The sequence below is a fragment of the Ctenocephalides felis genome, unplaced genomic scaffold (assembly GCF_003426905.1).
Source record: "Ctenocephalides felis isolate EL2017-DRISC unplaced genomic scaffold, ASM342690v1 CF-g0.4_SCAFFOLD_00845, whole genome shotgun sequence".
NCBI lineage: Eukaryota > Metazoa > Arthropoda > Insecta > Siphonaptera > Pulicidae > Ctenocephalides > Ctenocephalides felis.
This window is the reverse complement of record NW_020536999.1, coordinates 30,292,672-30,306,570: the sequence shown is the minus strand read 5'-3', so window position 1 is coordinate 30,306,570 and position 13,899 is coordinate 30,292,672. Positions and strand designations below refer to the sequence as shown.

Genomic DNA, 13,899 nt, shown 5'->3' with positions numbered 1-13,899 from the left:
AAACACTACAGTTGTATTGTTCTGATTGGCAATGATTATTTACATCAATACTGTAGTAAACTATCCATTTAGATCTAATTAAAACACAAGACATTTTATGTTTTCTGATAAACCTCATTTTGCTCAAGTAGTTATTAATACGCTAAAAGGTGCCCTTTAAAAAAAGTAATGTTAAATGAGCCTTTAAAATAATGATACATAAAAAATATCCTTAAACCGTAGAACTATTAGGTTGTCAAATATCTCCCTTCCGCCTTTTTGTATCATAAACCAATAGCAAAAAAGCGGAAGGGAGATATTTGACAACCTAATAGTTATAGGCGCTACTATAAAAACAAGCTATATTTAAATTCGAAATATTTTAGTACGTAGTATACGCTAATATAATGACTAGAATAAATAAAGCAAATAACAATGGCATCGTTATGATTTCATATGTGCGATTCGTCATAATAGGTGTAGAGGCAGAGGTGTGTATCCTGTGATCAGCTGGTATCTCGACACTCGTGTTATTGCACAACAAGGCGTTCGTATTACCCCGCGCGGTTTATTTATAACATCGGCCTCTTCGAGGCTGGAGCCAGAAATAGGTGGGTTGATTCCGTTCCAGAAGTAGATGAGCAAAATAGGCACCGAAATAGATGCGACTGGCCTGGATCCCATATGGTTCGTCACTATGTCAACCGCATATTAGTAAGCGGTCAGTAGTACGCGCGCATTATTAAACTAGAACAGTTTAACATCAGGAATTATAGTATTAGCGATATGCAACAATAGATCATGTCGGACAATTAAAATTTCAAAATTTGATACTAATATTTCTCATTGAGTTCTTAAGATAAAATAGAGTGCGATCAACAAACTAAGTAGTATGGCAACTAAAACACAACAATTCTGTTTGCGTTGGAATAATCACCAGGTAAAATATGAAATAGGTAGACAGAATAGGTGAATACGATCATGTAAATATTTCACCTGGTTTTGTGGCTGGAGATATTAATATTTATAAAGCTTTGAGATAAAGCAAGTGTTCAGTTCTATTGACCTTGACCCTCTTCAATCTGATGGCGATACACGCGGTTCTAAAATGCAACACTATGATTCAGTGTATCCAATATCAAGAATTATTGAAAATAACTATTGTGAAAAACTTTTACTGGCATTTTTCTTCTAAATTGCAACCTTTTCAAATCATGATACTGGATTATTAGTGGGCAACCAGTAACTTAAAATAGTGTTTCAATTTTTGTCTGCAATTTTTTAAATATACAACATTTTTATTCACCATTGTATATTCTTCACAAGACTGCCCACATATGCATTGTCGATCGCGCAAAATTTCAAAAAAATAAATACGTTTTATAAATACTTATTGATTATATAATAATTCATAATATGAATTTGGTATATTATAATATGTTTTATCTTAATAGTAATAACATGCTTATAATAAAATAATAGAATTTTCTTTGATAAACACAAATATTAAAAAATTGCCAAAAATTAATATTTCACTTACAACTTATTTTGAATTCCAGGCATCTTTGGCATCATCCCTACCTGGATTATTGGACTCCTCACGATTTACTGATGTAACCCTCAGTGCAGGAGGTAGAACTGTTAGAGCCCACAGAATTTTACTGGCCTCCTGCAGCGATTTTTTCTCTGAACTTTTCGCAGCCTTGGCTCCGTCTGCGCAACCCGTCATTGTACTACCAGGTGACGGATAACGGATCGGTAAAAAATAATAAAACTCGCGAAAATCATTTAATTTTTTACAAATAATTCAAATCTAAGAATTGTCATATTCAATATTTTAGATACCCTTCGTTATGTCACCTTGTGTTCAGCTTCCATAAACCAAGCAATCAACGTTATAAATGAATTTATACGTTATAATAAATTTATTTATTTTAAAAAATATTTCAGGTGTTCCATATTCATCCTTATGTGCTCTAATGACTTTTGTGTATTCTGGCGAAGTAACGATATTTGAAGATCAACTTCTATCTATACTCAGTTTAGCTGATGCCTTGGGTATCAAAGGTCTTGCTAATCAACAACAAACTACATCTGTAACCGTAAGTCCTATAAATTATTATATATATATATATATATATATATATATATAATCTATTTTTATTTTAAATATATTGATTTTCCAGCAAGAAAATGTTGAATGCGCTATGGATTACAGTTGCTCTGAACGAACTTCTGAAAAACAAATCTCGCCTGAAACAAAATATAGAACTATTAGACCGCAATCCCCAAATGCAGACGTATCAACCTTATTTCCTCATAATTTTAATGCTTCTGAAAAACAAACAACAATAATCAACAATAACATAAGGAATAATTTTGGTTTAGGAAGTAATTCTAATATTTATTCTCCATATACCAATTCGAGTAAACCCATTGAATCAGAAATTTCGAAATCAGAAAATGACGTAGATAGTGTTTTAGATAATGGAAAGGAGCCAAGAAAGATTGATATAATAGCCGAGCTACTGAAGTGCGGAGCTGGAAAAAGAGATCCTATACCTCAGCCGCCAGTTGAACCTCAAGTTAGTAAAAAATAGTTCATCATAATAAATAAATATATATTAACATTAGCTATACTTTACGATAGTGTATCTTGTGTGTCCGTGAATTTTTAATTGGAGGTCGCACATTGTCGATTAGTTAGTTACATATATGATATTAAACACCATTCAACACTTTCAGACAAAGTAAATTCATATCTTATCTATTTATCTGTTCGAAATTTATGTTAAAAATTGCTTAATTTTAATATTTATTATATGCAAGATTATAATTATTATATAGATTTCTACATTAGGAATTGAATCGAGTTCTTCGCTTAGTAGAAAATTAATTTATATCAGTATAAGTCATATAATTGTTATATAGGGCAAAACATACGCAACCTGCTTCATATGCCAAAAACGACTAAGTAACCAGTACAATCTTCGGGTGCACATGGACACACATCGCGATGCTCAGTATGCGTGCCACGTGTGCAGGCACGTGTCCAGGAGTAGAGACGCACTTCGCAAACATGTATCATACAGGTAGATTATATATTGCGATAAAAATATATTTTTATGATTTCCTTTCCGCGAACAAACATTCCCCTTTCTTTAATTTTTTTCATATAAATTTTTGTTTATAATTATTTCGAACTTTCAGTTGAATGGGATAAGCATTCTCCAAGAACTGTTAAAACAAACATCTTTCTACATTTCTATACTTCTAATTAATTAAAAATTAAAAGAATTCAGTTTTTCCTTTAAATAATAAAATCAATAAAGTTCAGAAAATTAAAATCATAAAATTCATTCATCCATCATTCATTCATCATTTAAAAAAATGAATTAATAATTAATTTTTACCATTAAATTCTATATAAATTTATTTACTTATTCATTTATTTGTTTGTTTGCTTTTTTATTATTCAAGACATCCGGGAGGTGGAACAAGAAATCCAGAATCGAATCAGAGCAGAAAGAGAAATATTATCAAAGGATCTTCAGGAATTTTGCAACAACAACCGTCCATTACCGAAAATTCAGGAGGTGTTTTTCATCCTAGTGGAGTGTTGGTTTTAATTAAAGATAGTTTATAGAGCAAATTAACTGAAAGATTTTGAAGTGAAAAAAGTTTGGAATAGTGAGATAATTTCATTAAATTTTTAAATAGTTCTTCTTATTTATTCAAATTTTATAGTTTATAAATTATTTATAAACTAGGCAATAGCCCAGTTTTATCAAGATAAATTTTAAACAAATTGGTCAAGTGGAAAACATTATTCTCAAAATTCAATTTGATCAGATATATCATGAAAATATAGCGCAAATCTTAGAGAAATTTAATGAAATATGATAATATTCATATTATATACACATTGAAGACATATTCTTAAATAATTTTAAGCACTCTTGTAAAAAATATTTTTACATGAGCAGATACGCTTTAATACAATTCTAGTCGTCATAATAATAATGTAGAAATAATATTTGTTTGAACACAAAAGACTAATAAGTGTTATAGAAAATGTTCTTAGTACAATATATTTGTTGATTAGTGTAAACAGATAAACCAGAATTAGTAACAGTAATAACCTTTGCGATTTTCAGAAATTGACGGAAATGGTTATTGTTAAAGATTAAATATAAATCAGTTAGTGTTCTTCCAATCAATGAATAGAGTCTGATCAACAATTTTCAGAGTAATAATCCATTTACAAACTTTACATTTAATTATCAAAAAGTGAAATAAGACAAAATTAGAAAAAATCCGTTGTACCTTATTACGCTAATTATTTGATGTAAATTTAAGTTAAAATTGTTAGTAATGTTAGAAATTAATAAATTATCAATAAAATTCAGAATTTATTATATATATATATATATATATATATATACCCTGACATAAAGGTAACATAATACGTCGTTGTGAGAGAACTTAGAAAAGCAATACTCAATTAGTACTATGTACAAAAATTGTGTTGAAATACCTGACACTCTGTGATATTGTTATTCATTAGTTATTGTTAAATAAAATTGTTATCAGCTATACTATTGTTTATCATTTAAGCAAAGATATTCGGTTCAGGAATTTTATTACTCAAATTACATTCGCTTTTGATATGCAGACATATTGTATAAATTATAAACAATATCATTATTCTAAATATAAAATATCATATAAAATTTCAAACTTTCTTATCTATGTTTCTTATAAATTATGCTTTATAGTCATAATAATTTTCCTTGGGGTAAAAATAATATTATCATATAACAGTAAACATATAATTTAAATGCACTTTTAATAAGCTTTAAGTATACATTACGATGAAATGTTATCAAACATTTTAAAAACCTAAAAATGCGTAATATTTCTTTCACAAATGTATTTAATTTTTAGATTTAATCAAATAAATATTTTTATCTGTATATCAGGAACTAAAATGTAGATATGACGAATTACTTCATTAATCACTTAAATAAATAATAAAATTACACAAGCTTTGATAAAAAGTACTATAGATAAATTGGAATATGGTCATAATATAGGATATGTAATATAGTAATATAATAAACTTATAATAATTAAGTAGGAATGATAAACAATTAAGCTATTTCATCTGCAGCCTTATTACAATATGAAACTTATTGCGACTGCAAGCACTTTTTTATGTATCTTCCGACTATAATCTGTGGGCGGTCTTGATATTCCAATAATTGTTGCTTTGAATTTCTTATCTGAAATTAATTACCACAGAAAATATTAAAATAATGTTGTTTTGATGCGAATTAAATTATATTACTGGTAATGAATGGACCTAATTAGGAATTTGATCACAATTAAAAATCAATGCGCAAAATAGATACATATCAATAAGTAAACATATAAATGTATATGGGTGGTCCTTAGTATGAATGTTTTCGAATTTTCTTGCTCCCAGGGGCTCAAATGCTTCAGAATTGATAAAAAAAATTCTCTGAAAGGTTTAGCTCTTAATATTAACTTTAGGATAGTCCGCATTTTAACCAAAGTTTCTTAGTTCTTTTTCCTAATTAAATACTTATTTTTAAAAATTTTATTGTAATTTTTTAAACTTATGATATAATAAGCAAATACAATGTTATTCTCTCGAATTTTGATTCACTGTTGGTAAGTTATAATAAAAATTGAATTTTACCCATTTTGTAGAAACTTTGGGTGAGTGCGGACTGTCTTAAGTTAATATTAAGATGTAAAACATTCAGAGAATTTTTTTTATCAATTTGGAAGCATTTGAGCCCCTGAGAACAAGAAAATTCGAAAACTCCATATTAAGGGCCATCCTATATAGATATATATATATATATATATATATATATATATATAATATATTAAATATCAATATATATATATATATATAAAAATAATATATATATATATTATGAACAAAAAAATTAAATGATCCACTCATTCATAAACCAAAATATACTTTAAAAAAATAATGTTTCTCCCAACTCAACTCATTTTAGTGAAATAGTATGAAAATATTATAAAATTTAATTCTAGATAAATAAATTAGGATAATTATATCAATTAAACACATAGATTTAAAATTCATCACAGCAAATTAAACATTTGTCCAGACATTAATGTGTTTGTTCTAAACATAAATAGACATCAGTATTTGTAGAGTGCAGTAAATATTTAAAATTGAAATATTCAATATTCAAATATCATTTGTAATATGCAATATTATATTATTGCATCTTCTAATAAATAAGTTATTTTGCATTGTTTCTGAATACAAAAATCAAAAAATGAACAAATCTTCAAAACCAAATTTGAAAAATCCATTTATTTTCAACTGGCTTGTTCGACACTCCACCCACTGGTGGGTAACCACAACCAATCGTTTCAGTAGTGAAAATTTAAATCTTTGATATAATTTTAAGTGAAAATAGCCCAAAGAATGTCTCATAATAATCATATTACAAAAGAAATGGACAACCAATGGATTGTCTTCTAATAATTTAAGATTAGGTAAATCATAAAAGAAGGATTCTGCTTGTTACACAGGCACAAAATGAGAAAAGAAATGTTTCCAACTAACCTGATCTCCTTCCAATCTATTGACTATTGTTACATTAACAATAGCGGCTCTGATGTTAGCATGATGAGTAAATGCCGAAAATACAGTGCTTTCCATTTCGATGTTCCGTACGCCTTTGGCGAATAACTGCTCCAAAAAATTCGTCTTCTCCGACTCTGTATAACTGCAGAAGGCACCATCCAAGCGGCCTTGACCTTTTCGTGGACAGATGAGATATTTTATTGATACATCAAGATTCGATAACGTAAATCAGTTATTAACCTATTGAAAGTATAAAATTTATATTTATTTACAGATCAGAAATCCAGTACAAGAAGATAACAAATCCAGTACAAATTATAATCGAATTGCTGAATGAATTAATTAATTTCAATGTTCAACTTACTGTTAGAGAATTCCTTTATTTATGCATTTTAAATGTAAAGATAAAATAAGTAATTATTATGAAAAAATCTTCATTAATTTTATCATATGTAAATATATACTAGATTCAAATATAATTTTCGATAATTTCAAAGAATAATATATATATATATATATATATATATATATATCATGTGTGTGTGTTATATTTTTGATAATGCAATTGATCAGTTGTGCAAATAATAGAGTCAGGTCGTACTCTCTATATTAATTCGGAAAAATTATATTTTAAATAATATTTGTTTCATATAATAAATTAAATTAATAAATCAGTAAAAAAATATAATTATAATGAATTAATTATCGAACTAATAATATTTTTAGCTCTATACATTCATAATACAATGTAAAATAAGAGTTGTAAAAATAACAGGCTGACCGCAGATAAAATTTTAATTCAAAATAATTATTAAATTATATATTGCCAAAACCACTACAGTTTGGTACTAGTTACATACAAATGTAACTAAAATATCAAAAAGCATATTTGAATACGCATTATAATATTGCTTAAAAGGTACGATATTATTAGATATATTAGAAATTTCTTAAGTAACATTTTTTATTACTAAAACGAACAAAATATTATATTGTTTCTGCAGGATGAATTGTTTTAATTTATAAATTTTAAAAGGTGCAATTGCAATTCGATTGATCATATATTATATTATATAATTTATAACTACTTTTGTAAGATAATACTGGTGAAATGGCAAGAGAGTAAATACTGATATCACATGTAGCTATAAATTTAATGTCAGGGTTTGTAATTTCTGTAAAACAAATATTAGATCGTCCAAACACACAGAAATTCTCTATATTTTGATATATATATATATATATATATATATATATATAAAATATAAGACACAAGATACTTATGTGCGAAAAATATGTGACTATAATTAGAAAAGAAAAACTCAAGAAGTTTGGTATATGCAGAAAGAACTGTTTGCATAATGTTGCACAATGCTTTTATCCAAACAAATGTCGTAAGTAAAATTATATTTTGATAAGATATTGTGTCAGGAATTCTGAAAAATATAGCATTTACAAAGCATTATTATTTAATATACATTATTTCGTTCATCTACGATTTAATAAACTCTCATTATACTATATTTCATTTAATATTTATTTTTGTGTCATTTGCTGAATAACATATAAAGGGCATACGCAAGTGCAATGACGTATTCACTTTTTATCGGAAAATTGCATAAAAATTATTGATATCAATATTATACTTGTTTCACAACTTCAGGAAATACTTATAAGGTCGATATTGTTGTTGTTTCATGAATAAAATTTCAATTAAATTGACCAATGTCACCAATTTTATATCAGTAATAAAATCATCATTTTGCAGACGATGATGTTATGGCGCAATGACATATCTGATTTACCAATTAAAATTGGTCTATCATTATATTAAAACATTTAGTAATTATTTAGGTAGTTATTATTTAACAGATAGCTATTAGAAAGCCACTCAATTTAGTTAGCCTATTTAAATTTGATGTTTATTAGGATTTATCTATTACCGATGATTTTTTATCTTTTTAATAGTGCAGTAATTACGGTAGAGCTTTTTTCTCTTGGAAACATATTTTTATCTATATTTACAAGTAGAAATGGTAATCACTATGTGCTAATAATTTCTTAACAAAACACTGAAATTAAAAAATCGGTTCAAAAACCGGTTTTCGTAATTGTTTCGGTTTGGTTTGAGCCCAGTTTCGCTGAAAAAAACATACCCGATTCCGGTTTACGGTTCGGAAAAACGAGCCGGTTCGTTCCGGTTTGCGTTCGGTTCAAACACTTGTTTATAATTATAAATATAAAAATTTCACAAAAATTAGAAAAATCTCGGCATTTGTTTTTCTTTTCAATTCTTCAGAAATCGCAGTTAGTTTCGGAACGCGTGCCGGAATGAAATTTTCGTTCGACACCACTATTGCTCGATATCAGGTAGTACATAACGCGGGATTAGAATCTAAGGCCAAGACCTCTTATCTTATCTCTTGCGCCACGTACTACCCGAAATTTAAAATTCATTTAGTTAATAATATCAATTCAAATATGAGCAGATGATTGTTAAGTAAAAATATGCTTCCTTAAAATAATATGGATGAAAGTATTAAGAAAAAAGATCATAAGATGTGAGGGTAGGTTAAAAAAGAGATAATATTGTTTACATCGATTGATTTAAAATACATATACTTTATTGTAATCGATTATTTTTATGATATGTTTGTCAATATGAGCGTATCAAGGTTTTTCCTAAATTATTTCAAATACGCATTTAAACTTAACAATTGCCAGAACTTAATCTCTATACGTTTACTAACACTCTGGGTAATTTGATATATACATATATATATATATATATATATATATATATATATATATATATATACTATATTGCTGTTATGAAACGCGATAAGTTTTATTGTTACGATATGTTTGCACAACTATAACGTTATATTAATGAAGCAGCATAATCGTTAATTAAACAATCGTTAATGACCTTTAGCGGAATTCATCTGAAATTTTATTATTCTGCATCTATTTCATTGATATCAATTAATGGAAATTTAATTCAGACATTTAGCCAATGCCATAAAGATGCAGCAAAGCTCACAAAATTCTTTAATATATAAACAGAATTAAAATACGTAATAACTAACTGAACCTTGATAATTTGATCATCATAATTATCAAGGCTTAAAAATAATTGATAATTAATAATATTATTTACAAATTTGTGTTAGGCTATAAAGTTGATCTAAAATATTTTGTATATATATTAGGTTGTCAAATATCTCCCTTCCGCTTTTTTGCTCTTGGTTTATAATACAAAAAGGCGGAAGGGAGATATTTGACAAACTAATATATGTATATATATACATTTTAAAATACATAAAAATATTTTATTTATATCAAATTATTATTAATAAAATCTTACCTTCGTAGAAGTCATGTGCACACATTGTCGTCCCTAAAACCGTCTGGAATGGATCATCATCTTGCGCCATTTTCTGAATATCTTTTGCCAAATTTTCATCTAATATTGCTGGACGATGTTCCACTTTGCCAAGATTATACTGAAAAAATTAATAAGCATATTTCACAATGATAAAATAATATTGCAATGCCCATTCATAAAAAAGTTTTAAATAAATTAAACTAACCATTTCGTGAACTTGTCTGCACAAGCCATCAACAGCTTTATTAGAAATAACCACAGTACCAGGGTCAACGCCAATTCCTCCGCTGGTGCCTATACGAAACATTATGGGGTTTTTTGCCCCTGCATAGTGCAACAATTTCATTACTTCGTTCAATAAAATACTTAGAGATGGAACACCCATTCCATGCTGGAAAAAGAAAATGTTGTTGAAAAATATATAGTTTAACAGGTGAGGTTTTAAGAATATTTCAAAAAGTACTAATTGAAGTTTTATATAATGTTTTTTAAATATATCTTTCAGAAACAAATACAAAACTTCTAAAGGCTTAATTAAGGTGTCATGTAATATTTTCATAAACACGATATTTTGATTATTTTTCCTTAACTAGGCGTTCTAAAGAAATAATATTGTATTGTAACTAAGTATACTAATCATCTGCATTCACATCACATGACAAATAATTATAAATATGAAATTTCATAAACGATTTTCAATAAATTACTCTCTCTTAGCAATGTTGTTATGAATTAATTAATTTGTTTTCTCGATTGAATTAATTACCATTAAAAATTCATTCCACCTTTATTTTCTACTATTTATATAAATTTATATCTAAAATTGTATCAAACCATTAAAATTACCATTGTAAAATAAAATAAAATTTGCAACTAAGTATGACCATTATAGAATATAGTAACAATTGATTTTTATAAAAAGAGAGTGGCTTTGTAAGGTAAGAAATATCTTGTTTATATAACAAGATAGGTGATAAAAGATGTTATTACAACAGTTATTAAAAATGCTGTCTTAAAAGTATATATGCTTTCAGAAGCATATAGGAAACTTAAGGAACAACATTCCTTCGTGTGAGGCAACAAATGTAAATATGAAACCAAGTCAAACAAGTTCATTAAGTTTCCAATAAGAAACGAGCGAGTTTAGAAAAATGATCGGAGCTCGTTATTCATAAAAATAAATCATCTCAATAATATTCATGCTTCATTCATTTTTAAATAATAATCATTGCATTATATATTATATACTTACATTAACACAAAGTACAGGCCCAACTTTATACATAGAATATCTATGAGAAGATTGAATCATATCATACAAAGCTGATCCTGTAGGCAATTGAATATCCAAAACTGAAAGCATATATTTAGCGAAAGTTTCCATGCGATTTGCAGTTCCTCCCATACACACAAACTGAAAAATTAGAAAATAAAAAAATAATAGATTTCATAGTATATAAATATGAAAATAACATGCGGTTTTTTAAGTTCAATTTTGCAAAATTTCAACTCTTATGCTCATATTTTATTTTCTTAGAAAATTTCTCAGAGTAAATTGAAACAATTTATCAACTATTATTTACGTTCATCATAATGCAAATTATAATTAAAATATTAAAATGAACATAGTTAAAAGATCTACTTCCTAAACTGTAAAACTACAAATTACAAAAAAACACAGATTTTATATAAAAACACATGAACATGGTATGTGACGCCAAAATATATGTTATTTAATTAACTATTCAAAAAATTTGACTAAACAAACTGTAACAAATTGTTTAAATAACATCTAGTATTTCGTTTATCATTTAGTATTTACGATTAACATCATTGCTAGTTAGTTGACTAGTTATGGACTAGTTATTCAATATTCAATTTATTTTTTTAACATTTGTATTATGAAATAACACTTAAATGTTTAAACAATTGAAAAATAGTTATACTCAAACTTTTTAATATGCAAATATAAAATTAGAATAATCATTTATTTTTTTGCACATTTAAACCACTGTATTTCTGTATATTAATACTGTTTATGAATAAATTTTATACTGTATTTTAATATTTAGTAAACCATTTTTTTTACTTTATTCATATTTAATTTAAATTATTTTACCTATGTCATATTATAAAAATTTATAACATAAAACTAACAGAGAAATATTTAGACTTATATAAAATTTAACGCATAAATTTAAAATTTAAAATTAGAATAAAAGAATTAGGAGTTGTTATAATAAAATATTTTTTTCCAAAAAAGTCAGTTTTTTTTTTTCAATTTAAAATATCTCAAAAATCAAATTTTTTCAAAGATTTCAAAAAATCTTTTGGTACCGGAAGTTCCAGCAATTTGCCTAAAGGCACGATGCCATACACCATTAGTTTATTTTATTATTACCTTAATATCGCCAAACATTTTCTCAAAGTCATGACTTCCTGTACCTAAAGCCAAGTGATACAATACATCCTGGTCAAGATGGTGCAAATGCGGATTTTTTAGAATTACGGAAGATTTTCCTTTGCGATTGCTTACACAAAATAAAATATAATCAATAAAAACACCAATAAATTATTAATGATAACGTAATTGTATTAATTACATACCCGTTACTGTATTTACCGTTCTGCAAACTCATATTTAAAAAAAAAAACTATTATTATTTAACTGATCAAATGGTAAACAAGGTTTCGTTCACTTATAAAATATACGCCGATCTTCACTCCACACGTGTACTTGTCACACTGCAGTTTGAAATCTTCAGAAGCTCTCTATAAACGCCATCAATCTGCTAATAGAGCATAGTGGGTGAAAATGAACTAAAATTAGATTCAAGGTTTATGTATATATATATATATATATATATATATATATATATGTTTTCTGGTAAATATGAAAACATAGGTTCATAATTAAAATATTAAACACGATTTTTAAAATAAGTGAATAATTTATTCCTTTCTCCGTTCCCCAAATAAAAAGCAGTAATAATTTTTATTTTCAGTTTTCATATCGATCTTACGCATTAAAAAATTTTATACAGTCTATAAAAATTCTTTTTTTAATTTTTTGCGCAAAAAATATATGGACAGCTCGGGTACACCTTTCATGAATCGAACTGGAAGAGTCTCCACGACCTATAGCACTGCGATGTGAAAACAACGTAAAATCTCTCACACTTAATTTGCTTACAATTAAGTTAAACATTAAAAAAGATTATAAACTGAAAAGCTTCAGAAAAATTAAAAGTTGTTTTAACCAAAAGTAAACTACATTTGTTAATACATAGAATCGTACCGAGCCTTAGCGGAGCTCGTAAAAAATTTTTTTGGGGTTTCTTAGAAAAAGATTTCTCATAAAATAAAAAAAATGCAAAAAATTCTACGTCGAGAACATTAGTGGCCTGGGCGATCAGTAAAACTTATGCGGCAGATACGGCGGTAGTAACTCCTCTGAACATATGTTAAACATAAAAACTTAAACTTAAACTTGTTAAACATTATTGAACCAATGCAAAATATTAATTCTGTGGGTACATTTGTTACAAAGATATCACAGTATATTACATTGATCTGCTATTGGTCAGAAATATTCATCAGACGAGCCGGAATAACAATTTATTTAATTAATCTCTTGTAAAATTGCTTTTTTTTAAACTTTACTATTTTAAGGTTCTGCTGGTCCTTTTTATCCCACTCATGTGCTGCTTATCTTCTGATAGCAAAGTCATAAGAATAAAGGTTTTGGCTGGTTATGAATTTATACATATTTTTCCCTCTACTATCAAATATTTTTGTTAAAAAAAATCTAATTTTATTTGTTTACGAGATATCCGTGGTGGACCATTAATTGGTTTACCCTACCCATAAACAT

At 26.9% G+C, this 13,899-nt stretch overlaps 2 protein-coding genes across 2 annotated transcripts; one reads left to right on the top strand and one right to left on the bottom strand.

The window, feature by feature from the left end:
• Window positions 1-871: 871 nt before the first annotated feature.
• LOC113381949 (protein abrupt-like) lies at window positions 872-3,625 on the top strand. Its single transcript, XM_026620579.1, has 6 exons — window positions 872-919; window positions 1,539-1,719; window positions 1,930-2,081; window positions 2,166-2,564; window positions 2,911-3,071; window positions 3,460-3,625. The coding sequence occupies exons 1-6, from the start codon at window positions 872-874 to the stop codon at window positions 3,623-3,625; spliced, it is 1,107 nt and encodes a 368-aa protein (XP_026476364.1).
• Window positions 3,626-5,171: 1,546 nt separating this feature from the next.
• LOC113381937 (uridine phosphorylase 2-like) lies at window positions 5,172-12,754 on the bottom strand. The gene is made up of 7 exons (XM_026620578.1): window positions 12,633-12,754; window positions 12,427-12,556; window positions 11,278-11,439; window positions 10,231-10,416; window positions 10,005-10,143; window positions 6,617-6,810; window positions 5,172-5,264 (listed from the first exon to the last, which is right to left on the bottom strand). The coding sequence occupies exons 1-7, from the start codon at window positions 12,662-12,664 to the stop codon at window positions 5,172-5,174; spliced, it is 936 nt and encodes a 311-aa protein (XP_026476363.1). The 5' UTR covers window positions 12,665-12,754.
• Between the last annotated feature and the right edge of the window lie 1,145 nt (window positions 12,755-13,899).

What these genes read in the sequence shown, in the direction of transcription:
- LOC113381937 (XM_026620578.1), bottom strand. Translation starts at nt 12,664, where the DNA reads ATGAGTTTGCAGAACGGTAAATACAGTAACGG. An exon ending in AAATGTTTGGCGATATTAAG is followed by an intron (nt 11,440 to 12,426) that starts GTAATAATAAAA and finishes CTAATTTTTCAG; the next exon opens with TTTGTGTGTATGGGAGGAAC. An exon ending in GCAGACAAGTTCACGAAATG is followed by an intron (nt 10,144 to 10,230) that starts GTTAGTTTAATT and finishes TAATTTTTTCAG; the next exon opens with TATAATCTTGGCAAAGTGGA.
- LOC113381949 (XM_026620579.1), top strand. Translation starts at nt 872, where the DNA reads ATGGCAACTAAAACACAACAATTCTGTTTGCGTTGGAATAATCACCAG. An exon ending in TGCGTTGGAATAATCACCAG is followed by an intron (nt 920 to 1,538) that starts GTAAAATATGAA and finishes TTTGAATTCCAG; the next exon opens with GCATCTTTGGCATCATCCCT. An exon ending in AACAAACTACATCTGTAACC is followed by an intron (nt 2,082 to 2,165) that starts GTAAGTCCTATA and finishes TTGATTTTCCAG; the next exon opens with CAAGAAAATGTTGAATGCGC.